The sequence below is a fragment of the Mastacembelus armatus genome, chromosome 1 (genome assembly GCF_900324485.2).
Source record: "Mastacembelus armatus chromosome 1, fMasArm1.2, whole genome shotgun sequence".
Classification (NCBI taxonomy): Eukaryota; Metazoa; Chordata; class Actinopteri; order Synbranchiformes; family Mastacembelidae; genus Mastacembelus; species Mastacembelus armatus.
Genome location: NC_046633.1, coordinates 10,056,918 through 10,084,427, shown reverse-complemented (window position 1 = coordinate 10,084,427; position 27,510 = coordinate 10,056,918). Strand labels below are relative to the sequence as shown.

At 41.0% G+C, this 27,510-nt stretch overlaps 1 protein-coding gene across 3 annotated transcripts in view; it reads right to left on the bottom strand.

Annotated features, from left to right (window-relative positions):
• Positions 1–4,416: 4,416 nt before the first annotated feature.
• dlc1 (DLC1 Rho GTPase activating protein) overlaps positions 4,417–27,510 on the bottom strand; it is a 68,933-nt gene continuing 45,839 nt past the window's right edge. For all 3 annotated transcript variants that reach the window (XM_026302385.2, XM_026302386.2, XM_026302387.2), the window contains 13 exons: positions 21,478–21,549; positions 19,822–19,903; positions 18,566–18,629; positions 14,767–16,436; positions 13,900–14,079; positions 12,130–12,289; positions 10,916–11,123; positions 10,091–10,307; positions 9,520–9,634; positions 7,772–7,987; positions 6,684–6,901; positions 6,385–6,558; positions 4,417–6,287 (listed from right to left, as the gene is read on the bottom strand). In XM_026302385.2, the coding sequence (XP_026158170.1) occupies positions 6,188–6,287; positions 6,385–6,558; positions 6,684–6,901; positions 7,772–7,987; positions 9,520–9,634; positions 10,091–10,307; positions 10,916–11,123; positions 12,130–12,289; positions 13,900–14,079; positions 14,767–16,436; positions 18,566–18,629; positions 19,822–19,903; positions 21,478–21,549 (3,476 nt within the window). In that variant the 3' untranslated portion in view covers positions 4,417–6,187. The remainder of the gene's footprint in view (positions 6,288–6,384; positions 6,559–6,683; positions 6,902–7,771; positions 7,988–9,519; positions 9,635–10,090; positions 10,308–10,915; positions 11,124–12,129; positions 12,290–13,899; positions 14,080–14,766; positions 16,437–18,565; positions 18,630–19,821; positions 19,904–21,477; positions 21,550–27,510) is intronic.

Genomic DNA, 27,510 nt, shown 5'->3' with positions numbered 1-27,510 from the left:
TACAAAACCTGCGCTGGAAAGTTTCGTAACTACGGAAGGGACGTAAGAAGTTTATACTGTTAGACTGGACCATGTGGATCCTGCTGCCCTGCTCTTACATCCCTCCAATAACAATAAAACCAAACAAACACTTTATATAACCGTTTGATATGTCAGTCAATAAGATAGAGTTTGTAAAAGCTGTCAGGAAACGTACTGAGAAAAAAAACCCTTCATACCTGGTTATGCAATTTGAGTTTGTAACACCTATAATTTATTTTTAGCGTCCTTAGCTGTCTGTCTGTTTTTAATGGCATTTTCTGAGACTTATTTCTTCATACCTATCTCTACAAAAAAATTTACGCTTCAGTCTGCTGCGGAGGCAGCATAAAGCAGAAGGCTGCAATGAGACTGGACTCACTGGACGCTGTGGTGGAGAGATGCACACAGAGCCCACCCTGGAATACATTGATCATACCCTTCACTACATGCTGATGGAGCAGAGAAGCAGCTGCAGTGGACGACTCACCTCACTGCGCTGCAGGAGTTAAAGATACAAGAGATCCTTCAACCCCACTGCCATCAGGCTCTACAACACCTTAGCCAATGGCAGATAATAACTGACTACTCACTATTTGACTACTCTCTTATTCTTTATTTGTAAATTTAATCACCTAATAAAACTATTACTGTTTGTTGGTTTTGTTTTAACTATAGTGCATTTTGTTCTGTTTGGTAAATCTAACAATTCTTGCATTAAAATGTATTTTTATGTTTCTCCATTCAGAAGAAACACTTCACTTTTTTGGCATTTCATTCAGGAAACTATGTTTTTTAAGCAAACTTTGTGACATATCTTATATATTATTATAAGTCATACATGGACAGCTTAACTGTATAAAAAATGTCTTGATTTTAAGTGTAAGTGGGTCATACAATCCTTCAGCATAATTACACAAAATCTATGTTGAAACCTAAACATTTATTTACCTGTCAAGACCAAACCTGTTGTATTTGTTGATAAAGTTTGAGACTTGTTCATTTCATCTTCTGTGATATATGCATTTATCTTAGGAAAGATAGAAGATGTCGAACTTAGTCATCTATTCTACGCATTGTTTATGGACAATATTAGCATTTCTTGTACTACCCTTCCATATGAATGCTATATGAAATAGCTCTTCAAGGGTTTGTTTAATTTCATATATTAGTCTACATACTCTTTAAGATGCAACTGAATGGCAGCACTGGCCTTGGAACTGCCACAGGGACAAAGGCAATATTACGCAACACATACAAAAGTCACAAAGTGTGACTTTTTATTATTTATTGTGTGTTTGTGTGACAAAAATAAAAAATATAGAAATGTGTTTTTGTCTCTCTTGTGTCTTACAGACCAAAAATGCCATGGTTGAAAAAACACCCTTTAGCAAAGTTTGCATAAAAAAACAAAGGAAGAAAAAAACCATGAATGCAATACTGTGTAGTTATTTGAATTAGCTATTTTATTTAGGGTGGTTGTTTGAGCTTGGGGGCAGCATAATAATTTAGTCCAGCACTAAAAACCTTTGTCAAGTGGCCTTTAGCCTTCAGGAATATCTGGACATGTTCATTCAGGTGTTGCTAAGTTCTTTTGGGAAGGGTAATTTGCTTAGTTGAAAGGCAATAATGTAGAAAATGTTTCAAAAAATTAGTTATCAGTGTCTTAACCACTGTCATCTATGCATGTAGTGTTATGATGGTTGGAGAAAGACTTTTCATAACGTAGTTGAGTTTGTGAGGCCAACAAAGGGAGAACATGCTGGAGTTTTGTATTTTATGGAGAGACACTTCCATCTAGTGGCTAAACGGAGCTATCACTACCTCGTATCAACAAGGTACAGTACAAGCAGTAAGAGTTACTGCATTGGAAAATATCACAGTTAATAAAATGCTTTATGAAGAAGCATATGACACAAAAGTTAAAGGTGTGTCAACCTATTTCCTGTTTTGTGTCATGGGATACTCCTATCATTAGGTGATGTTTTTTGGCCCACTTCTCTCTGAAATATCCATGGATCCTTGGAATAATGGCTTTACAAAAATGTGTTTTTGCCTTATTCCATACAGCCACCAGAGGACAGTGTTGAACTGTAAGACAGGCATACAGTTGTCACTTTGCCAGTTCAGTGACCTCTTGTGTTCGGCCTTAGATAAGGACTCAGCTGAATATTTTCAATGGCTTTAGCTCTTGTCTGCCACACAGGTCAAGACAGAAATATTTGAAGGATGGCAGAAAACCGTGGAACCCAAGCCAGAGAAAACATGGTGTAAGACTTTACAGATATGATCATCACCACACAGATCACATACATTTTAATTTAATTTTAATTTATTCAAGTGGTATTTGCTCAATTCCACAAACTCAACATGCACATTTTTAATGGTATTTTTAACCCTTGCTTACCTGCTTCACTTAGTGCCATTTAATGCACTAATGAGCATCACTTTCCATTTGTTTCAGCCACGTCCTTTTTCTTTCCCTCTGCGCTACACGCACACTCACATGTGCACACAAACATGAACACTCACAGTACTGTATCCAGACTGTGCCTTCATTGCATGATGGCACTTTGCCACTGTTACAAATGATTATGTCATTAAAACAACAGGAATGTGTGTGAGATTTAGTGCGTAGGTGTATTTCTGCAGACACATTCTCTTCATATCTAAGTATGCACCAATCTATTTTTTGGAAGACAGATCTGTTTTTCCCAGTTAAAACCTTTATTTTCAGTCTTTGAAATATCAAGATAAGTGGAGGAATTATATGAGGTCAGCTGCAGAAACACTGTGACTAAATTCTTCACAGAGTGCTATTATGATGGCATACCAATTTTGGTGCCAAAAGATTAGACCTGTGGGATTTTCTGTGATCCAACATAACTACTCATTGATCATGCTGGAGCACAAGCTTGGGGGTGAGGCTCTGTCTGAACTGCAGAATAAGTAAATTATCTGTAATAATCAGTTTAGTTTGTATGGTGTTTTTTGTTTTGTGGACATGGTGGGTTTGTCAGTAAAAACCAGTGATTATCTTCAAGTGCTGTAGATGCAGAAATCCTGGTTGTTTACAGTGTTATGAGTATATCATTCTTTAGCCTTGCAGTTTATTTAGGTTTCCTGCCATGTTTTATTGTTAGTGGTCCTTTATGATTTCTGTTAAAAAACAGATTTAGTGTTGGTAATAGTCTCTAGTTCAGGAGGAAAATAGGCTCTAGGTGTCAGAATAAAATATGAAAGCAGACTGGTGTGGACCAAGCAGTAATCTGCACGCTGTTTTGTTGCAAACTGCACATAGCAATGCTCGATAAAGTAGAAGATATGCACATAGGCAAACATGCACTCACATGTTCATTTATCATGGTGGGAAAGCCTTTGCGCTTGATTCTCAAACAATGGTACAGGAATGCAGTGCTGGTCCTGACTCCTGGTCAGCCTTATCTAGCGTCGCATAATCTCCTAGAAGTGTTGGGGTTCCCAGGAAAAATGCGTATACATGTACATACAAAAACAAACCCGCATTGGTAGTCAGCACACTCAGGGGCAGAGAAGTGGAAAGTAAGAGAGGAAGATGTAATATGCCTGTAAAGGTTTGTGTTATTTAAATTAAAAAATGTTTCAGTTTAAAGTGCGTGACAAGTTTAATGGTAAATAAATGTGTGCCTATGAGGTTACATGTGTGAGTGCGTGCCTTTAGGAGAATCTGGATAATCTTTGGTTCCTAATTTCCATCTGACAGGAGAACATGAAGGGTTTATGGTCCTCCTGAGATATGCTAATACACTGTCTTGGCTGTGAGCTTTCACAGTCAAGTCAACACTTGTTTCTCACCTTGTACATGTTTGAGTTCTATAAAGTCACAGACTAAGTTTATGGAACATACAGCACGTGAACATGTGAACTAAATTCTACCCTTCTTGCTTTGCCAAGTGATTAAAAAGGGGTACATTAGTCCCCACTGTGGCCTTCAACATGCCCCCCCACCCACCCACCATATTTGCTGGGTGACTGCCCCCTTGTCACTGAATCTGTTGGGTCTAGGCTGGGCCAGCTGTGATACAACGGATCCCATTGTCTGCTGCTGTATGAAACTGTTATGTAAGTAACAACACAAGGAGTGAGATCATCCTTTACCAAGCCAGTTGATACCCACCCGCACGCAGCACACGTCTCTCTTGCCTAATCGCGGATTTATTGATGTGAAATGAAGACAAATGTGAGGTGGATGGGGTGTAGGGGAAGTGAGAGTCTGGCTCTAATAAGCACTCAGAATAAGGTGTGGTATGTAAACATACCTGGACAAATCATGAGGGATTTGACCTTTTGGTCTGTAAAGTTGCCTGTAGTGAGGTCACTGTGTATGCCCATTATTATATAACTCTCAACACACAATTATTATTTTAATACATTTAATAGTGCACTTTGATTAACCTGTACAGAAATAATATTAATAAAAAAGATAAAACATTTGTTCATGTAACACAAAGCTTAACATTTACAATAAAATAAAATAAAATGGTATGATACAAAACAAACATATATCTGAGGTATAAATATATTTGTTTTAAATTAACTGTCATTGTCATGCGTTACTATTTGGCAGAGACACAGTTAAAGGTACAAACATTTATGATATGAACAATGGCTTTAGTGAATTAATCATACAACTCAACACAAAAAATGCAAGCCCTCAGACTGAAGCGTGAGTGTTACGAAGAATGGTCAACTTTGTTATGAGGACCTTGTTAAACACTGTGAAAAAAGTAAGCTTACACAAAGATATTTTTCCTTCCTTTGAAATCACATGTTAACAACATTCAATCTGCTCTCTTCTTTACAGTAAAACCTGTAAAATCTCCACCTTTATAAAAGGACCTTTTTTCTGTTTACTTCTCATATTTTCTTTTAGGACCTCTTATAGAGCATTGTGTTGTTTTGTCATGTACATCCAAACAATTGTGAAATCAATATGTATCTTATTTATTAATGTATACAAGTGGCATCCGGGCAACAAAACTGAACTGTGCTGTGCTATAACACTTTAAACACTCAGGAAATGTTCTCAATTTGGTCCATTAAATCTGTTGTAGTTTCTCAGTACGATCTTGCAAAATTAGCAACATTTCCTTTCTCTAATCTCAGTCCCACACAGTTTCATCTGGACTCATACTATTTAAAGTCACTTGCTTTAAAGTCACTAAATAATTGCAGTTTCCATTATGCTGCATCTAATAGCCTAATGATTAATTTTGCCCAGGTAGCGCCAAGAACAAAAACAACATCCATATCAACCTTATGATACATCAAGCCTAGCTGGCTGAACTACTTCTTGAGGGAATGAGCAGACATCTAGTCACATGCTAGTAAATGAGCACCGTTCTTTCTTTTTGGTGAACCAGCCACCATACTCATCTGTCTTCATCTCCTGCAATACCAGAACCCTCATTAATATCGATCACCTGTTATCTCATAATATCCTCTCTATTGTCTCCACTCAGTCTGCATATTAAAAGCACTTTCACATCTTTTTTCACCCATGGATTCATCAATCAACTAACAATAATAGTGTCTGCTATTCCTCCTGTGCTTTGCTGTAACAGAAAAAAGGAACATTATTACTGTGTATCACTGTGAACAGAATACTGTATGTACATATTATGCTATGACTGGAAACCAGTGCGAAGTATATGTATATATTTTTTAACCGTTTGCTTTGTGCATGCACACGCACACGCACGCACACACACACACACACACACACTGAATCCCCCTTGCTTCTCAGAAGCAATAGCACCCTTTGAATAAAGTTAAACCTCACATCCTGTAACAGAGTCATCATGTCCTTTGGCCCAGATAAATGTTGGTGTGACATGAGTCCTCTTGGCAGCACACTCAGAGGTCCAACAAAACATTTCAAAATATTAACATCGGTCAGTGACGTAATCAGAGCAAAAAAAAAAAAAAAAGAAAGAAAAGAAAAAAAAAGAAAAATGTCCTTCAATCCAGGTTTTGTGTGCATAAAGAGGTTTTGACTCCATCCGCCTGTGTGCTGGAGTGGGTGGAATGACTCACTTCAAGTCTCCAGTGAGATCTAAATTGTGGTCCGTCAGTCTGGGGTTCAAAAAAGCTTTTGAGAATGTTGTTGCCCAAATTCCAAACTGGTTTCTCATTTGTCCATGGGCACAGTGAATGAGTCATGTATCCGTGCCACCTCAGCAGCGCACAAGTGTCCATACAGTTTATTGTACCACTCTGGAAAACGACCCCTGAAAAAACAGAAACAGGCAAAAATATTAGCTCATGGTGTCATCATGCTTAATATAATCCCAAATTTATTTATGCTTCTGTCAATCATCCACTCACCTGCAGTCGGTCCTGGAAATATGCGTGAGTCGAGATTTGTTGGTTCCACAGGGCTCAATGAAGTAACGTGAAGTGAAGACATTGGCCCGAATGCCAACAATAGCTGCTCCTTCGTGGTCAACAGATGTACACACAAGTGCACATGCTCCCTTTGGCAGGTCTGTTGCCCAGGTTCTATTATAAAGAGCAGACAGAGTTTGGATTAAAAAACAAAGCATTAAATCAAACCTAAAGAGTGGGAAAAGATGACAATAAAGCAAGAAATCTGACAAACGGAGGATGAGCAAAAAACAAATTACCTGAGCACCACGTGGTCTCTGGTGGGATGTGGGGCCATTGTGTTCTTGACGTACTGGTAGACCTCTGTCCTCTCGTCCAAGGTCTCCACCACTCGGCTCTCAAGCAGGTCCTCGTCCCAGTGGCCCTGCTCCCGCAAGATCCGTGTCAGAACCTCCTCAGGACCTGCAGGCACCTCCACGGTCACTTTCCACAGCCGAAGTGGAAACCCATCATGCACCTGGAGGAACAGATGGAAAAGGTGGGTTAATTTAAATAGAGTGGGTCTGCATCAACAGCAAGAGAACTTCCAAAAAGTCATTTCAGTCAACAGGCTCAACACAAGTTTAACTATTACAATTTAAAAACTATTGAAACATAGCTATAAATGAATAATGCTTAATGATCTAATCTTATCAGTTATAGTCACCAAAATTAAATGTGGTTATTGAGCCAGAATTTTATACACAACAGTTTGGTTATGTTTCAAAATCTCCCAATGCCCTTTAGCCAAGTCAGCTGCTTCAATGTGACATCAGATGATAGAGAACACACACACACTTTGCCTTGTGACTCTCAAAGCAGAGAAAAGATAACCTCATACAGGGCCCTTGCACTCTAGACACAGGAAAAGTATGTCTGAGATAATGGTGAGGTTGCATATGTTTGTGTATGTGTCTCTGTCAAGCTGATGTCATTCTGGGATGCAGTCCAGTACTAGGACAGGAATGAGAAGCCAAGGACCAGGCCAGTTTCACATGGCTGTGTTTCTACACTGAAAACCATAACTGTGGGTTTTCCACTTGATATTTACAGAGGCAAGAGCAAAGGGAGAGGCAAACACAAAGAAGGACAGAGAAGGCAGGAAATAGAGATAGTTGAATAGACACTGTGTGCTTCATGCATAGTGGCTTGTTTATGCATTAATAACAGACTGATGCTTTTTAATTTGTTGATTAATCTTTTATGTATCCCATTACTTTCGCTTTGTGCCAAATATATCACTGTCTTCAGCTTCTGCCGCAAACAAATAGAAATCAGTCATATGGAGTAAACACATAACACATGAACAAAAGAGTATTTGACAGAGCTGTGGAATAAAAAGGCTTACCTTTCTATAGGCCAGCTCGACATGCTCGGGTGTGGAGCAGCTGTCATAACCTTTAAACTTGTCCTTGGCCTCTTTGAGGAGGGCATCTAGGCTGTCCCGTAGGTATGCTCTGTAGCCTCCATGTCCAGCTTCCTCACCTGCAAGCTCCTCCAGGCGTCGCGGCAGCAGCGCCTGCTCCACATAAGAGTTCCTGCAGCGATTCATATCCTCAGGGATCTGTGGGAAAGGAAGAGAAGGAGGACGATGAGGATCAGCACAGTTGTTCACACACGTGCACATGCTCCCTCTGTAAATGAGAGAATACATCCTTACACTTTTATTGTGTTAGAAGGAAATGAGCAGCTAAGGTGTATGATTGCTAAATATTTTTGATTTGGTTCTGCCTTCTCAGTTTATGTGGAGTATCAATACATGTCAACAATAATGCTGTTCCACAGACTGTTCAGACATATACAAGAGCAGAAAATTCAGCAAAATGATATCTTGATTATTGCTTTACATATAGATGTTTCAGCTTCTCTGTGTAGAATGATGTATTTACAGTTTGGCAATAAAAGGAGTGTTCACATTCATATGCTGAAAGATTTTCTAATGAGGGAATAGAAGTAGGTATAATTTAAAAAACTTCTTAATTGAGCTTGTTTGTGGGAAACTATTAGACAAATTATTATTCAAAGAAGATTATATCCAGGTCATAAAATATCTGAAGGGAATCTTTAATTTATAAATGCCCTATAAACAGCACTGAGTTTCTATATTTGTCTTATTTTGGTCGGTTAGCTCCATCCTGATTGCATGAATCCCCTTAATTAATGTGAAACTCTATAAAGTAGATGAAAACAATTTAAAGTGAAAACAAAGCCCATCCTATTTTCAGCCCCTTAATTTGCCTCTCCCATTCTCATTATCTTTCTCTGTCTTTCATGTTTAATTGAATCCCAATAATATTACCCGCTAAGAAAAGGATTCTCTTTAGATAAGAATAGGCTGGTTTAAATGGAAGTCAATTACAGTCAATTTAACAGGTCATCTTCCATTTCTTAATGTCCAAGAGCTAACAGTAACTGAATTAAACGAAAATAATATGGGAGGTAATTGAGTTTACTTGATGTGTGATGTCACCATGACGGGAAGCTCCTCTAATAAACTTTGTACAGTAATCACATACGGTGTGTAGCATTTTAGTAATTAGCATGTACAGGAAAACGGTGCTGGGAGAGCCGGGTTTAGGCTGAACGGCATTAAAACTGGATTAGTATCAGGGCAGTTTGCTGATTTCCTATCTGGACCCACAGAACCCCTCTGGGTGAGATGGATTCATGGGTTTGTGACTTTTGCTGGACTGTGTTATATTATACATTTCTGAGTTGGACAGAAACATAAAGTAAATTCCAGTCCCGTGAAACAGGGCGTTCAAAAGAGAAGGACTGTTGGCAGATTTACTTTATGTAATCATAACATTGCATTGAGTAAATGACAACGTGAATTGGATCAACGCGTTATGTAACTGTGCCTATGTGTGTTTACAGGACAAACACTGGGAGACAGGGTGTTTGACAAAAACATGGTCCAGTGTGCCAGAGGTGACATTCATTTTGTGAACACACCTCAGTTGACCTAAATGGCAGTTTCCCATAAAAATCTCCATTAATCAACCATTGTGAACTTATCTCTGTATGCTCTTTTGCTTTTTCAAGTTAATTTGGACTTTTAAAATGAGGGATTTGAAAATTAAATTAACTACTGACCCGGAAGAGTTTCCTGCACTCCTGGATCATGTGTGCCAGGCCGTGAGTGGCAGCCAGGTTCTCATTCAGATCCCTCTGGTCCGGCTTTCCCAGAGTCTGCTTCCTGTTCATCACCCTGTGGCAAAGGAAGAGGGGAAGAAACGGACAGAGCAAGATTAGAAACAGTGTCTATCAAGCAGAATAGAACAGTGCAAAGAAAATGCAGAGGAATTGCCAGGGGTTAGAGGGTGGAAAGTAAGAGTTTTGCTGTGTATAATTGATACTCCCTGATATACACAACCAAATGTGGTTCATAATACTGTATGTTTCTTAATTAGTTAAAGATGTTTACATAACTGTTCTATTTCCTCTCCCTCTCCCTTCCTATTCTCTAAAGTTTTGCTCTCTTCCTTTTTCTTCTCTGTCCTCCATATACAGTATCCTGCTCTTTTGTTTCTTTAGTGACCTTTTCCTGTTTTCAGAATGTACGTGTTATGTAAACTGGGACTATTATTATTATTATTATTATTTTTATTATTATTATTATTATTATAAAATCAATCTGACTGCAGTAGCCCACACTCAGACACACCTTGGCGAGGAGCTCTCCTTGCGGCGCAGGGTGTTGAGGTGGAAAAGGGAAGGAGCCAGACAAACAGCCAGGTTGGTAGGGGTCATCTGGTTCTCAGCAACACTGGCAGTCACATCGCTCAACAGACACAGCAGCGTCCGTAGTGCCTCTCGGTTCTCATCGGGTAGCAGCAACACAGCAGCACGAGCTGCCTGCAGCCGTAGCTCTTTAGGCATGTCTGGAGAAAAAGAGGAAGTATGTCACTTCTTTTTTTAATAATGCGTATAGAGTAAGACTAATGACCAGCGTCATGCTAAATCACGTCACTTAGTTTTGTGTTCGTAGGTCAACTCAGGAAGGGGTTTGTGGATGGAGTCCTGGAATGAGCTGCGACAGGATCTTTTTGTGCTAAATGTGTTTCATGCGTCATACTTCATACACAGGACTGGTTTCTGTTAAACCTTATATAAACAGTTTCTAATTCAGCTGTTACTATCAAAAATGAACTGGACTTGAGAGGATGTTTGTGCAGTGGGTCAGAGATGGATGAGCCAACACTATACCAGAGTGGCTTTAAACATGTATTGTATGTACATGTATTACCTCATGCCACAGGTATTTCCTGGGCATTTTCTCATTTGTTTTCTATGTATGGTTTCACAACTTCTTGCACCATGACAGGCAAGCATCTACAGCTCTACAACAACATGATTATGTGTACTCTTGCGCACACTCTTCTTGCAGATCTGTGGCTGTATGTGAAGTAAAGGCAAGTGTGGCTGCGTATGATGTCTGTACAAGATTTTGTTCATGCTTTTATTTATATATTTGTGCGTGTGTTCTTACATTGGTAGATCTGGAGGAAGGTTTCAGACAGTTTGCTAGTGAGCAGGGGTTCTGGCAAATCTCTGAAGTACTGCTTTAGCATATCTGCAACGTCATAAGCCGACTGGCCCTCGTAGTTGACTCCTCCCCCATCTGCACCACTTGTCTCGTTCATCTGGCGAAGAGCTTGGATTCGGGATTTAACTCCCGATTTCCTGAAAAGACCCACCTGGACAGAAAGACAAGACCAAAGAAAGAGCGATACATCATGCATTAGTTGACAGAAACCATCGTCATCTTTGAACTATAATACCCTTATTAGACTCAGTATTACCACGAGTCTAACGTCTAATCATATCATTAAGGACTACCAAAAATGATTCATGTGCTTAGTGTCTAAAGCTGCAGGCTGTTATTGCAGAAAAATAATATTCCTGATGAATCCCCAAATCCACAGCTTAAAGTTAATATGATTACACAACAGATTCTGTTGACTGTATTTACAAGAAGCTCCCATGACACCCAGAAGGCATTCTTGTAATGAATGTTAGGACCTAATCAGTGGCCTTTTAAGGGTGTACAAAATGGCAATGAAAAGAGAAAAGGCCATTGGCTTGTCCAGCCTGAATATTTTCCATGAGCTTTCAGCACTCCAAACAGAGGCGCCTTGTCCTGCTAGGAAAAGAACACCATGACTTTCTTTCCTATTTTGTCCTCAAGTAACTTCTGTTTTCTCCTTATTTCTTCCTTTTTTCTTTCTGAATATACACACACACACACTCTAGGACCAATATTTCATACTGTCTGTGAATTAAAGATACAGACAGGTGATTTAACAGCACATTTGACACTTTGACTGTGTTCAGGCCTCCCACTTTAGCACACGTATGACAGCGAGGAGAGGAAAGGGGGAAAAACACGAACCATATACACACACTGACAACGTTGTTATCAGGTTTTTTCCGATTCACTGCACCATCTTATGTAACAACCAGTGAAAACATGAAGGATGAATATTTGACTGATTACAGCTGCCCTAAAACTCTAATATTATGTAACTGTAGGACCTTAAAGAAAATGGATTTTCTCTTTTTTGCACCAACTGAAAGTTAGACATTAAGCTTAATGAAATGCTGGCGGAAATGTTTACATGTAAAAATGAAATGACATTGTAAGCACAGGCTTATGTATACATCTGTCTACATATATGTTTCTAATTGTGTATTATATAGTACCTGGTCGAGGCATTGGTTGCGTAAGTAGCGCATGGCCTGCTGGATTCCCTGAGGGAGGGGCTGGCCTGTCCTCTGCACGATGACTTGTAGTGGCACACCAAACACATTCCTGTCCTTGTAGTCGCGCACCTTGATCCGCTTCATAAATTTTGGCACTGCCCTGCAACATACACACACAAGAAAAATATAGCATCAATATCTGCAACATAGGCTAGTGGTATGGACATTTATATAGACAGGAGTGAATATATTATATATTTATAAATTCAAGTCTTGAGGGATTTATTTGTCAATCAAGAATTACAATGGCTGCAGTAATACCTTCAACATAACCGTCTTTTATGGTACAGTTAGTTTGAAATGGATTAAATTGATTTATCAGGATTAAAAATGTTTGTATAGTTAAAAAAAACAGACTGATTTCAAGTTTTTTCATCAAATCATGTTTCAAATGATGGTCTCCTTAGTTCAGACTTAACATAAACTTCTGTGACACAAACTAAATTAGTACAGGTTAGCTTGAGTGTGTGTGTTAAATGTATGTGTAAGAAGGAAGTGTGCAGAAGTCTGTCTCCAGGTTTATGAGAGGGGTGGATAAACAGGGTGAGGGTAGAATGATGGGGGGGAAAGGGGAGGATCCCACTGCTTTATACATCCGCACAAAGTGTCTGTCTCATTTATTGTCACTTTGTATGTGAGTGTGTATGTATATACACTCGAGTGCAAGTGAACAGCATGCCTATAACCACAAACCGAGAGCTGAAACATGCAACCCTGGCTGTTTCACAAGAATGTGCCCACAGATTTATAGCTGTGTTTCTATCTGCATGGGTGTGAGTGTGTTTAGCAAGGACGCTATGCGTGACTCAGGACAAGCTTGTCTTTGTAAGAGTTGTTCACAAGACTCGGAGCACTCGAACCACAGCTGGGGGAAAAAATGGAAAAGCAGCATGTTATGATCCTGGCACTGTGTTCTGAGTATATGTGGGCCAACAAGTGGCCTCTGGCTTTCCAGCCTGTTCTAAGACTGTCATAATGCCTTCTATTCCTGTCCCATGAAGGCCTCGGGTAGAAGAAACTGAAAAAATGGGAAAATACAAGAAAATACATATTTTTTTTACTTTTAGATAAGTGGCCTTGTAAAGTAGTATAAAAATTAAAATGTTAAAAAACTGCTCAGTTCACAACAGTTTTGCACAGTTCTGTTTTTACTGTGCCATGCTAACAGTTTGACAGTGATGATTATCCAATAATGTATTTGCTTGCGTATTTTGTGCTGGTTGTAGTTCAGGGCTTCTATATGAAATTATCTAATGGACTGATATTGTAAGAATGATATTGCTATTAGGTTAATTATGAGCAGCACCTGACGTGACTGTGTAGAAGAGGTAGAGAAGGTGGTAGTGGAGAGATAATTGCTGAGGACAGATTTTTTCAGCCTCTAGCTCTTGTAACACCATGCGTGTGAACTGCTAAAGGAAAAGACAATGTACGCCCCTTCCCAGCAATTACAGGCCTGGGAAAAGAATGTGAAACCCAACCTCTGTGGACAGCCGTCACCACACTATACAACAACCTGCAGATGGAAGGGACTGGGAAACGGGCAGAATGGAGGGGTAGTAGTTGGCGGTCTGAATGGCCAGACACAGAAATCATTTCACATGAGAAACATGCTTTAAAAATATCAGTGTATCAAAACATTTCTGTACAAAATCATCATATCCTCAATACATACAATCTGCAGTTCCCTTACATAAAAACTTCACTCACCAGCTGAAGCCATGTTTGTTTGTTGGGGTGTGCTTCTCCAGCAGAGCAGTGAGCTGCAGAAGCGAGAGCTTCTGGAGCAGATTCATCTGTAGCACAGACTGGCAGCTAATCTGGAGCTGGGCCGACGCCAAGCTGGGCCGATGGGAGTTCTGGAAGCTTGGCCAGCGGAGTTTTTGTGGTCTGGAGTACAAAGAATAAGAAGGAAAGACCACAAATTGAGATGTGAGGAGAAGAATTTAGCTGAAAAGAATTGTTTATGTCTTGAGATCCGTTCTCTGTGTACACATAAACTTAGCAAATAACACACAGCCACACACAGCATTTGCAGTTGTACGTGCCAAGTGATCAGTTTAGGGATTAGAGGGATTTATGTACACATCAATCAAGAGATTGTCTTAAGACTAAAAACCTGCGCCCCCCACATGTAACTCTGCCTGTGGATTCCTAAAGGAACAGAAACAGTCCCCATGGAGACCAAGCAGCATTCCAGAGTATGCAGCACCATTACGTAAGGAGAGAAGTCTCAGCGTGTCCCCCTGTTTATCGTTTGCTGTCACTCTTTATGGAAAACTCTCTTTTGTTGGTACAGCAATGTTTGTCTTTCTATTGTTTGCTGTCCTCTTTCAAAAGAAGACTGTGAGCATAAGCCTGTTTTTGAGCAAATGTTCATGACTTAAAAAATCAATTCAACCAGATGCATGAATTAATGGAATCAGATAAACCCAATACTAACTAAACCAAAACTGTTACTCGTGCTGGCTAGATCGTCCCGTAGAATGAGAAGACACATTATTCTGGTTAAACTGACCCTTTAATGGCTATAGTGCATTAGTAAGAAGACAGTTCAGAAAGAATTTCTTCACTGACCTGCTGGTTCGGGTTAAAGATGCTCCAACACCAGAATCTCTTCTCTCTCTCATTCCTTCATCTCCTTCACCCAGTGGGTTTCCTGTGCTGTCTTGGTCACTTCCATTTTCAGTCTCCTCCAGTCGGTTCTGCAGAGGAGAGGACGGGCATGGGGAGGCTGAGTCCAGTGCTGAATCTGAGTCTCCTTCTTCCTCTTCATCTTCCTCTTCCTCCTCCTCTTCAGCGGCCACAGCGTCTGACCAGGCATTAACAAAACGCTGCAGGCCACTGACATGTTGTAGCACTTCCTCAAGCTTGCGTTCATCCACCTCTTCGTCTTCTCCCTCCTCTTCTCTCTCAGTATACGGGACATTGTCATAAAAACTCAGCCGGCTGTCTACAGAGCCAGAAGAGCTCCGACGGTGGCGTCTGCTTTGCCGTCCCCTAAGGATAACTGAATTTCCGTTGTCATTCCCATTGTTATTGCGTGAACTTCCATCTTTCAGGGCTTTGGGGAAGGTCCCAGGCTTGTGACCTTCAGGTAAGTAGAAAAAGATCATGCCTTCCTCTTCCTCCTCTTCTTCCTCTACTTGTCTGCTGTTTCCTCGAACAGTGCAGTTGTTCCTGCGGTTCTGCTCATCAACTGTCATCCCATTACTAGCTTGGCAGGGGATGGGTGGGGCAGATTTAGGTGGGGGTGTTGACTGACAGTTTGAAGCTTGTTGGAGAATGCTGAAAGGATCAAAACCCTCCAAATACATTCCTCCTCGCTTACTAGAGCCTGCTGCAGTGCTGTGGCTGCGCGCACGAGTCACTGGGCTTGGGGTGCTCACTGTACTTCCACTGCTGGCTTCTGACTGGCTGCTCCCAGTACTTCCTGTGCTGCCATTGCTGGTCTGCGTGGAGTAGGATACAGAGCGATTCCGATTAAGTGTCATAGTCTGAGTGGGATTGCGGTGGTGATTGAGGTTCTGGTTGAGATTGATACTGGAGATGTCAACACAGTTGAGCCTCCTCAACTTATCATCATCTAGACCCTCTTTGATGACCGGGCCACTGATTTCTATCTTCCCTCCACTGGTGCTGCCCTTCTTCTTCCTCTTAGAGGAAGAGCTGCTGCGCAGCCGTAGACTCTCCATTCTTTTCAGGAAGCTTTTAGCTCGTGAGCGTGTGCTTTTGCCACTACCATCCCCTTTGTCCAGACTACCTCTTAGTCCACCCATTCCTGTTTTCACATCAAATGTGAATTGTCTGAGTGTCTCCAGGGGCGATGGAGGCAGACCGTCAGACAAAGAGTCTTCATTGGCGCATCCTGACCCACCTGTGCCCGAGGATGAGCACATGCTAGCTATAGAGCTGGCACGAGTGGCACCAGCAGGTACAGTCTCATTTACCAGGGAGGCACCATGGCTCTTATCTTCTCCTCTTCCTCCACTCCCACTGCTATGGATGGAGCCAACTTCAGGTTGTTCACTGAGGTCAGTCAGAACGCTCTCTGAACTATTGCCTTCGCGTAGGGCGAGCTTGCTTTTCTGGGATACTTGGTCTTTGGGGAACGGAGGCTGGGCAGCATCTGTGGGCAGTGTAGAGAAAACCTCCAGCTCCTCCATACGGGACCAACGCTTGCTGTCCCTCTGGAAAGTCCAGCGGCCACTGATGGCGCAAGGCTCGTCCTCATCAGAGTCCTCACTCTGGATAGGGGAGAATTAGGGGATAGTGGAAATGAAGAGAAAGAAATAGTAGAAGTAGAACAGAGAAGAAAAAATAGAGGGAGGGACAGGAATACATTATGCACTGCAATATTTTCCATTTCTTTTCCAAATTCTTTATCTTGATCCAGAAACATCTCTGGAGTAATGGAATCTATTTGTAATTGCAATTAAATTTCAAACAGTTAATTGCAATTGACAATGGCTTTCAGATGCCTTCAGAACAAGAGTTTGCAGTTAAGCAAAAACAGTAAAAAAAAAAAAAAAAAAAAAAGAAAAAAGTGGCCACCAAGTGACATATAACGCACATGCACATTCCAAAAATGTATACACCTCCCCCAGTTTGGTTAATCTATCACAGGCCCTGAAGGGAGTTTAGGAAATCCCATTATGACCCCATAGTGTACAATGCAGCCAGCCAGACTGGGGTCATCCCCCCTACAGTCTTTATACCCCCGTGTGTGACACTTTGTCACTGATACACTTATATACTCTCCATATTCTGTATCAGTGACTGAGATATCTGACCACTGGCAAACACTCACCAACACATACACAGATGCTGTGCTGGAAGATTCTACAGGAGACTTCTTTGCAGGTCATAATCACAGTGGAGGACCAAAGCCCATGAAACCAAACCACAGGCAACCCGTTTCTCCTCACATTTCTGAAGCCCTACCAATAATCTGAACTCACCAAAACACAAAAACCTTCTTGTATCTGTCTAAATGAAAGCTTTAGAAAACAATTAACTTTGGAGTTTGTTAAGCAATGACCAGAGCCCCTGTGTAAAAATGCCAGGAAATAAATACATGTTCCACTATTTGAGTGCCAGTGTTCCATTTTTGCCGCTCACACGGGATCCACACTAAGAAATCACTGGTTATATGCTTTGCAGTGGAAACATGATGTAATTTCAAGTATAAATGTGTGCAGTCTACCTCTGTTGCCTGCATGGCTTTTAAAAAAGTAAATGATTCAAGAGCCACTGGAGCGCAGTGGAGATATTTGTGACATTTTCAGATTCCAGTGTGGCTTCATTCTCAAGTTATGCTGGTAGGAACGTGAGATAATCATGCTATGTGTTGTACATAGTAAACAGTGACTAGCCTTTGAGCTATTTGTCATCACTCTGGATATACCTTATTCTCAAACTATCAAACAAGCAAACACATTCACTGCAGTGGTGAATGTCACAAAATGCAAAACAATTTAATTATTGCAAAAAGAATAAACCAGAAGGAGAAAGAAAGGCTGATAGGGAAAGAGAGAGGGAATTTTAACACATGAGGAGATCAGTGCATTCCTAAGCCATCTATATGTGGGGGATAAGAGAAGGTGGTGGGGTGGGGGTGGGGGTGGGGGTGGGGATTGTGGTTGTCCCACAAAAATGGCAAATAACCTCTTTAACTCCTCTACTCTTCTCTGTTGACTTCTGAAATGAAAGGTGACACAGAAAGGGTCATCCTAATGAATACCACCACATATGGAACAAGGTTGGTACTATGTAGCACTTAAGACCATTAGGGAGCTCAGAGGAAGGAATTCTTGTCACATTGTGGCAGTGCATGTTGGCCTAGACTTTGTAGTTTATTCGATATATGCATAATCTAAAACTTTCAGAATTTTCCTTCTTTCTTTAATGAAAATACTTTTGTTCAAGAGGCCCATTTCCTTGTAAGAGAAGGGTGATGCTGGCAGGTAATTTTTTCTTTAAAATGCCATACACTCAAAGACCCCTGCAAGCATGATCAAAGACATATATAGTTCAAGAGTGCAACAAAAATAGCATACTAATTCACGAAAATATCGAAGAGATATTGGAAAAACACGGGACTCGTGCCTTGAGTACGGGGAGGTCCTGGTGAATGCAACCCCTTCATTTAGACATTAAAGCTATCCTCCTTCCCCCTAGGGTGCTCGCAGCTCACTTGATATAGAAATAAACCCAAAAGGTGCCTTCTCATTAAACTAGATGTGAGAAAAAACAACTTTGCCCTATGGCCAAGAGTGAACTGACGATTGAGTTGAGGAAATTCAGTTGTGGTTGAGGAGACTGCCAAGGGCTTTTCAGGAAGGAGTGGAGTTCATGTGTGTGCATATACACTTACTCGTTTTCTTTGTGGTGATATCTCCAGTCTCATTAGAGCACACTTGTTGAGGGTGTTCAATCTCCTGCAAGCACATACACAAACACATACAAAATGAGCTACATATAAAATGTGTTTTAACATATTTTAGCTCATTGATTTGTATCCCTCTGTCACTAAGAGAATCCGTGATGGAAGACGAGATGAAACAATATGAAAAACTGAGGAGAGGAAGAGATAAACAGAGGGAGCATTTGGGCACACCAAAATTGACTAATGAGCTGCTGAAGGCCAATTCCCACATGAGTGGGAAGTGAATGCAAAGGAGACAGAAAAGCAGAGAGTGAGGAGAATGAAGTCTGCTGGAGTGGCAAGGAAAACTTGGGGCAGGGGCAGAAAGCTTATCCCCACAGCCACCTGGACAAGGGGAGTGAGGGTGGTGGTGGGGTCCACCCTCTGTAGAGCTCTTAGAGCAGATCATGTAACAATGGAGAGAGAAAGGGATGGGAACTGAGAGACAGTTGGGGTTGTGGGGAGAAGGGTGAAAGGCTGCCAAGAAAGAAGACACTGAGATGAGAGCTTCCAGATGTATGGAGGGGACACCTGCTGTGGTTTATTACTGAATGCTAGAATTTGATGAGGTAGTCGACTCCATTAAAGAGCCATTAACCTCCTCCTGATATGCTAATTAATATGGCAGGGCCACCAACTACAATGCAAACCCAGCCTTCTCCGGTGCTACTTTCTGCCATTTAGCCCCTTTTCCCACACACAAACCAATGTGAGAAATGTCTGAAACGTCATACGAACAAAGTTTTGAAACTTATTCCCCAGTTGTGGGCAGCAAATGATGCGGAATGTCCTGTGTCTCCTACAACACAAATGAATGATGTAAAAGCAAGGACCATTGCATGACTGCAGCATCTAAAAGTGAAAAGCAGAAGTGAGATACGTGCTGGATGATGAAAAGACTCTATTGACTGAGGTAAACACTATCCAGCATAGAAAAGCTATCTAAACAGAGAAGAATGTGTGGATATAGAAAACTAAATGGGAAAAAGAAAAGGTACAGCACATGGCTCCAGGATGACTATCATGTCATTCTTTCATCTCATCTTCAACTTTCCAAAGCATGCTTCTATTTGATGTCATGCCCACATGAGTTCATTTGGGGGAAAACAAGAGATAGTAAAGAAAAAGAGGAGAAATAAGAAGAGAATAACATCAAAAGGAAGAGAAAATAACATCAAAAGGTTCAGTATGACTTGCAATCTCACCTGCAGAGAGCCTCAATAGCGTCCCGATCAAGAAAGTCATGGTCTGTGGTGACTGAAGAGATATCAATGGGGAACTGGGCATCTGAAGAGAAAGAGTCAGATTAGTGTGGGTATATCTTTGCCGCTGATTGGATCAGCGTGTTCAGATAAAACTAAACATACAACCCCTAGCCCCCCAAAAAACACCCACCCACTCCAAAACCCACCAGGACCTTCTGTCCCACCTTCTACCCCCATACAGCCTTGATGAAAAGCTAAAAGAGGAAGTAGTGTCTTAGCCGACCAAACAAACACAGCTGCAGCTTTCAGAGCCAGCAGGCAGGGGGGATGTGGAGCACAGGGGGAAAGAACAGGGGTTTGATTGAAGAATGACAATAGGTACTCCACCGCTGCTCAGAGGTCCCACTTCCTTTTCTGCTTCTTGTCCTTTCTCTCTTGTCTACCTCATGTTAATACAGGATCACTTATTTGCTGAGCAAATGCATTGTTTAAGGCTCACAGTTAAAGTGTGTTTAAGATATTTAGGCACCATATTCGATATAGAGATAGATGGACGGATACTAAAACATTTTCTGGAATGTGCTGACCCAACCCAAAATGGTAATCTTCAATCTAAAACCCTGAGGGGTGATGATGATAAGAAAATGCTATTCAGGGAAGGCCAGCACCTTTTGCCTACTGTACTGAAACTGGCCTATCAGTCTGCTTATCTTTAGTGGGGCAATAGTCTTGACAGCACAGACAATAAAGATTGTCCAATGGAAAACGGGAAGGAAAAAATGTGTCATAAAAAATTCCCAAAGTGACCAGGCTCCAAAAGTAGTAATCGACTGTGGTTTGCACTTTTGTGTGTTTATGTGTGTATAAAAGCAGAATCATCACCCGCGAAGAAATACAATGAGCTTTGAATTCAGAAAGGAAACCTTTCACACTTAAGTGGCAACAAGCAATGACCTGTTGACAACAGTCCTACTGTCATCATCCTGCAGTTACTTAGGTGAACTGGCATGCCCATGCTATGCCTTAGTATAGTTGGAGTAGTTATATGGAGTGTAAAGAATGTTTGATGCATTTTGGCGAGTGTGGTAAAACTCAAAGTTCGGGCAAACCCTTCTTTCTCAACCATTTTTCATTGTAACAGTAACTTTGGAAAGTATTGAAAACAAGTTTTGTGTTTGTTTTAACAAGGCAGTGAAGCCTTTGGTTGTCTAGGATGCTGTAGTGTCTGCTTGGTGTGGTTTTACTTGTTGCAGCGGGGCAAAGAAAAAACATCCCTAGCACTCCTCAGGATGGTTTTCTGTGTGTGTTGTGTATTCACACACAGGCACAAATGTACATGATGGTGTTTTGTGTGTTCGATAAAGGACATAGTTGTCTTCAATAGAAGCTAAATGTCAAAGAGGTGTGTACAGTACAGATGAATGACTACTGTTATTTTAGTTACATGAACAAGAAACTGTTTATTATCATGCTATTGCTGAACTGATTTCAATATGAGTTTTTTCACAAGAACAGACAAATTGGTGGGTTTCATTTCTTGTAAATGACATAAAATGGTGAAATATCTCAATATGTAAAACTTAATATATTTTTCGGTCTTTTGGATCACCACTCAATCTGGGAAAGCTAGGGGAAGTGTTTTGTAGGTTTCCTTACCTTCATAAAGCTGGGCGTACTGTGGGAACCCTGCCGCCCGAAGCCAGGTACAGGCCTCTTTGGCTTCAATCTCTACAATGGACAAAGAGTCACAAAGTCTTGTTAGGTGTTGTGGTACACACTTGAACAGAAGAATTCTTAAATGTTTACTTCACACACAAATCTACACATAAAGCTGTTAATAAACATGATTCGTTTGTTAAAAACACACACATCCTTTGAGAAAAGCAAATAATGATGTACTTTGACAAAAAGATTTTTTTTATCACTAAAGTGTAGATGGAACATCATTTGAAATTCAACATGTAAATAAGACAAGATCCGAGTTGATCACTTCAACGTGATCAACAGCTTATCAAATGAGAACCCCTTGACCTTGTTAACATATTTCACACAGTCACTCTTCTCTCACATGCTTCAAAAGCTAGAACTCAAGGCACCATTCGTGCAAATTATGTTAAACCCCTCACACGCCAAGTGTGTGCCACTTAACAAGGTTTTTGTTGTTCACACAGAGATTTCCAATTATATGTAATTTATAATAATATATATGAGCAGCTTCTGTTCCTTCAAGCTGCCAAGATGTAATAAACTCCTGCTGGTCAAGATGCATGCAGGAAAATATGTATATTTTATTCTTCCATAATTCCCTTTAAACACAAGGTGTAACATTTGGGCTTATTATGCTAAGTACTATGGCTAAATCTCGAGGGCTACTGTGCGTCGAAGGACCCACAGGGATGTCTCCTAATTACGTGCGAAAGCCCTTTAGATGACATATGCCAAATAGCTGCCTACATCCCAGCCTCCTCAATTGCTCCATCATTCCCCTGGTCTACAGTCTGAAAAAGAAAAACTGAGAGAAACATGGCTCCAGGATCTTAAGGAGTGGGCTTTACAATGTTGTCTTTAGTGAAATGACAGAGGTATAAATGTAGCACAACCTTGAGAAAAACCTATAAACAAAACCCATGGAACAAAGACAGGAAAGGAGCAGTACACTATGGATGAAAGTGACAACATATAGAATGACTGCAAAACATGAAAGCAAAGTATTTGCTAATCCCATTACAGGATAGTTAAAAATATAAATTTGCATTATTGAGCCCTTTCAAACATATTATGTCCCTGACACATATAGTAATGGTACTATGGCTGAATGTCACTAAGTAAATAGTAACAATGAGTAAAGAGATACAGAGTAGTTCATTTTAACTTCAAAACACAGGTCTAGAGGTTCCACCTCATTTCATGGCTAAATTACACCAAGGGATTGTTACATATATTTAACTCAGACTTAAGAACAGGAGGTTATGAGCAGAACAGAATGTGCCTCTGAAGATACTAAAGATGTTGTAGTATTTTGGCTGAGCGATATGGAGGTATAAAGATGAATGTGAAATATATAATGTCAGAAAAATGAAACTATAACTTGAAATGGACATAGGAATGGCAACTCTATTCTGACAGATAGACAGGTCAGAAGAAAAGTACTGCTGCAAAGGGTCTGGGCTCAACTATATACAGGTATTTACATACCATCAACAAGCCTAGACGGCAGACAGAACCACTAACAACAAGGTGTGACACAGCCAAGACAGGGTCCCCCCTCTGCCACCACAGGGGCCAGCCAGCAAGTCCTGAAGCAGTCACTGTGACATCAGTGTGCACCCATGTGTCAGATAACAAGTTAACAACTATGTTTTAACACTATTTTATTTGACAAATAAGCTCTATTTTCCTTTGTGGGTATGAACTGGTATCTCTCTCCGAAACCATGTGTGTGTGTGCGTATATGTATGAGTGTGTGTGTTTGTGATCAACCTCATGTTTAAAGACAAACCTCCTAAAAGACAGTAAAGCTATTGTAATGCTAATGAGACATGGTTAGCTTTCCACTGCCCCCCTCAAAAAAGAACTAGGATATCCAATAAGTGCCCTTGGAGGGAAGCTATGCAGTGACACACCCCACTGGTCTAGAATGTGTGTCAAATCTATTTTACAGTGACATAATATGGATTTACTGTGCCTTGGAAACAAAATAATGACAACACTATTCACCATGCAGCTGGATCCATCTGAATAATATTTGTCACTGCAATACACTCCTTTCATTCAAAAGCAAGAATATTTTTCTATCTTTTGTTTGGCTGCAGGAAGTAGACAGGGGCATGGGGCATCCAGCACAAACAATCTAACAATAGAGCCGCACACACATACACTCATAAGCATCTGGAATTAAAAACGTGGATCAACAAAGCCATGTAAGGGGTTTTCAAGAATATCCCAGGCACTCCAGTCATAAAAATGTCATCCTATAACAGGAAGTTCTGTTTCTCAATTTTTTTTGTTTTTTTTTTGCTTTGGTAACTTGAAATTCATGAGTGTATTTTATTTGTTTTCTTCCCCACTGTCCACCCTAATTCCTCAGCCATAGCCCGGGAGCTACCTCACTTCCTCTTCCCGCTTCCTTTACAGGAAGAGAGCCAAGCAGTGGTGCAATGGCTGCTGACCACCCGGCTGTAAGGCACTGCCTTCGTTTGTTCCTGGCCAAATAATAGGCAGCAAGGCAGCCAAGACAAACACAGGCCCCGGTGATTGTGTGTACTTACCAAACGTCTTCATGCTTAAAGACCGCTCCAAACCCACAAAAGACTTACAGCACTTAAATATGGCAGCGGGAAAGGTCAGTTAGTGGGAAAAGTGAAGTTCACCATCTTGATTATGATGGTGGTCTACTGCACCAAATTGGCTCAAGAACAAATATGAACAGTCAGGCCACCAAAATCCCAAGGCCAGTGATCGCACTAAAAACACTACGTGTCCTGGCAAACTAATTATACTGCAGTCGACCACGTTTCCTTATATGTAGTGCAATTTATGGAGCACCACGTTAAAGACACATTCCTCTCCATATTTGTTTTACACAGTCGCTTTAAAGGAATTAAGATAAGTGTGGATAAATGAAGTGAGTCTAAAATAGAAACTGGTCTACAAGAACTTTTCTGATGCATTTAATTTAATCAGAATCTTTGTGGACAGAAATGCAGAGAAATCCTCTCAGCTGGAATGAAAAAGTTAACTACCCATTAGTTCTGGCCGTTACGCATGAGCAAAAACAACACAACGAGACACAGTCTGTTAGGAAAGAAAGATGAGAGCAATTATTAGCTGATAACATGGCACAAAAGAGCCAAGCCAACGCTAATGGAGATTTCATACGGCTCATGAGTGGCTTTTCTCCTGTGATTTGGCCCAAGCTGAACTGGTCAGTGGCCAGCTTCACCAACTGTCTGACAGAGTACTGACTTCTAAAATTATCCATCACAGTCTTTTCTTTGCTTTCCTTTTCCCTGCTCTCACCCTCACCTCCTCTGCTCCCTCTGCTTCTTTCAACTATGCTAGGCCCGTCTCTTCTCTCCTTTCCTGTGGCAGGAAATTCTCACAATTGCTGGCCAAGGTTTCCCTCTATCCCAGGAGGCAAGCGAGGTCTGGCTTGGCCAAGTCTGAATGCTCAGCTCCAGTGGGGGTTTGTCAGTAGCCAGCAAACAAAGGATGCTGCTCCCCACCTCTACCTACATGGCAAGATGGAGGTCATGAGACTGAATATAGTTATCACTGTGACTAGATATTTGGAGATAGACAAGAATACTTGACTAACAGCTGTTGTGATTAAAGTGGCTTATATAGAATTACTCTTGCTGGGCCTTGATGTGCCGACTGTAAAACAACCAAAAGGCAGGGAGAGAGAGTTCTTATCAACTCTCTTTGAAAGGAGCTGCAAAGTGGGACTATAAAGCAGGCCAGACTGTGGGTCATACCTAATCTACAACAAGCAAAGCCCGGAGCCTGGATGTTGCCAGTGTTTGTGTGTTCATGAACTTGATAACCTCGTAGCCAATTTGTGATTTAATACTTTGTGACATTATTTCATGGCTGATTGCAATTCTCTGAACAGCTTGTGTCTGTATAAACTGTATGTAACAATTGGAGATAACAGCTTTTTTAATATGATATATCTAGCATCCCTCCGGGACTCTACTGGAATGCAAAGATGACTGATAACATATATATTTTTTTTTTGCTAGTGGGTTTCATGTTTTGTGAAATCCACGGCCGAGACAGCTGGTGTTAACTGAGAAGGCCTGGCTGTTATTTAAGTGAGGCGATGCCAGGAATATCACCATCTGGCTGGTCTCAGGCTGTGCCCCATTGATACACACATGAACGACAGAATAACGAGATTACTACCATGGTCCATTCTAGTTATCTACCGCCAGCCGGCACAAGCATGCATGCACAGGCACATCTGCATGTAGACACACACAGCTGGCCCAGATGGATCATCGCAGAGCTAACCCCAAAGGCCCCTGTGCACCATGTTGACAGATTTATGCTCACATGCAGGACCCTAGCTGCAGATCAGATGACCAGGCATATTCAAGGCCTCTGATATGCCTTCCACAGCCAGATGACAGCCTACCTGCTGGGAACTGCAGTAGACAGCCCAGTATCTTTAAAAACAGGGAAGGTAAGAGCCAAAATGAACATATGTGTCTCCTCTCAGGACATGAAGAAACAGCGTGCCTGCTGGATGTAAATCTTTCAGACAAGGCCCCAGCTCACTTCCTGCTTTACAAAGAGTGCATATGAAGCATGTTTCCTTCATGTGCTATTAGAACTACACTAACTTATACTTGTTTTTGAAAAAAAGTGACTAACTAATCAGAAAGTGCATGAGGAAGCATAGCGAGAGTGTCAAGCTGTATTCGTGTTAGTAGTTATTGTAAATAATGTTCATTCATCTTGTGACATGATGGCTGGATGACTGGCTGACTTTGAACACGTCCCTAATGGTTATATGGCTCAAATGAATGTCACTGTGCTCATATCTGTTCCAGACCTGAGGTAGTTGATAAGAAGCCATGTGTTGGAACAGTTAAAACAGTTTGAGACAAAGGGCCAAAGCCCACAAATCAAGTTAAGCCTGCCAGTGAAGGACTGAAAACAGGATTTTATACAGCCCACAAAACATCCTCTCAAATTCCCCCGTTAGCAAAAGGTCGGCAGCCAGGCAAAAGGCACAGGCAGTTAAACAAACTGGAGGCACCGAAATTGCGTAAATTTTGCAGATTGGTACCGATCCCTTCTGGTTATCTAAAAAAAAAGACAATAAATAGTTGAAACATTCAACTTCAAGACCCTGCTTCCACATGTGGATTAAAGTTTCATTTAATCCAAAACACACCTCCGAATGTGCGCTCCTCTGCTAGAAGGTTCCCTAGGCTGGTTGCGTAAAAGAGGAGAGATTAGAGTAATTCATCCAAAGATTCATCCATCATAGGGTCCTGGCTTATTTTGGAGAAATGACCGCTAAAGGAAACCTTTGGATATTCACTAAGGTCTGAGCAGGAGCGAGGACATTTGAAGGCGCGGAGATATGCGTAAAGACCAGAGATTTCTTATCTGACAGCCTGCAGCAGTGCGCCTAAAAGACGACTCACAGGGCATTTAGTTGAAGGTAAAATTTAAACAATCCATCTGTATCATATAGACTAAAAGCAATTTATTATAAGCACCCACTAATTATTTCTACCAGGATAAACAGGAAACCGCTAAACATATAAACACAACTTTTTATTTGAATAAAAATGTATCAAAAATACAGAAGTTTCTAACCACTTATGTTAATGATTATGAAAAGGACTTACGCGTTAATATCATCATTTAATGTCTCAGCCTCGGCATAAAACCAACTCCCGGCTGCGCTCCGGTTGGGTATGACCGTCCAGTCAGGTCTACTCCTGTTAGGACGAAGCCCGCATGATAAATCCAGAGTCAGGAATACTGGAACTATACAGTCACTTCCAAACGTCCTCTGGTCATTGCGCAAGACAGTAAATCCATGGTTGTAATTTGATTTGAGATAAACAGAACTCCACGATCTGCCAGTCCTTTCAACACCGAGTCCTTGAATGAAGCGGTTCCCGAGCAGGAATGTGAATGGAGAGTAGAGTGATTCAAGCTTTAGGA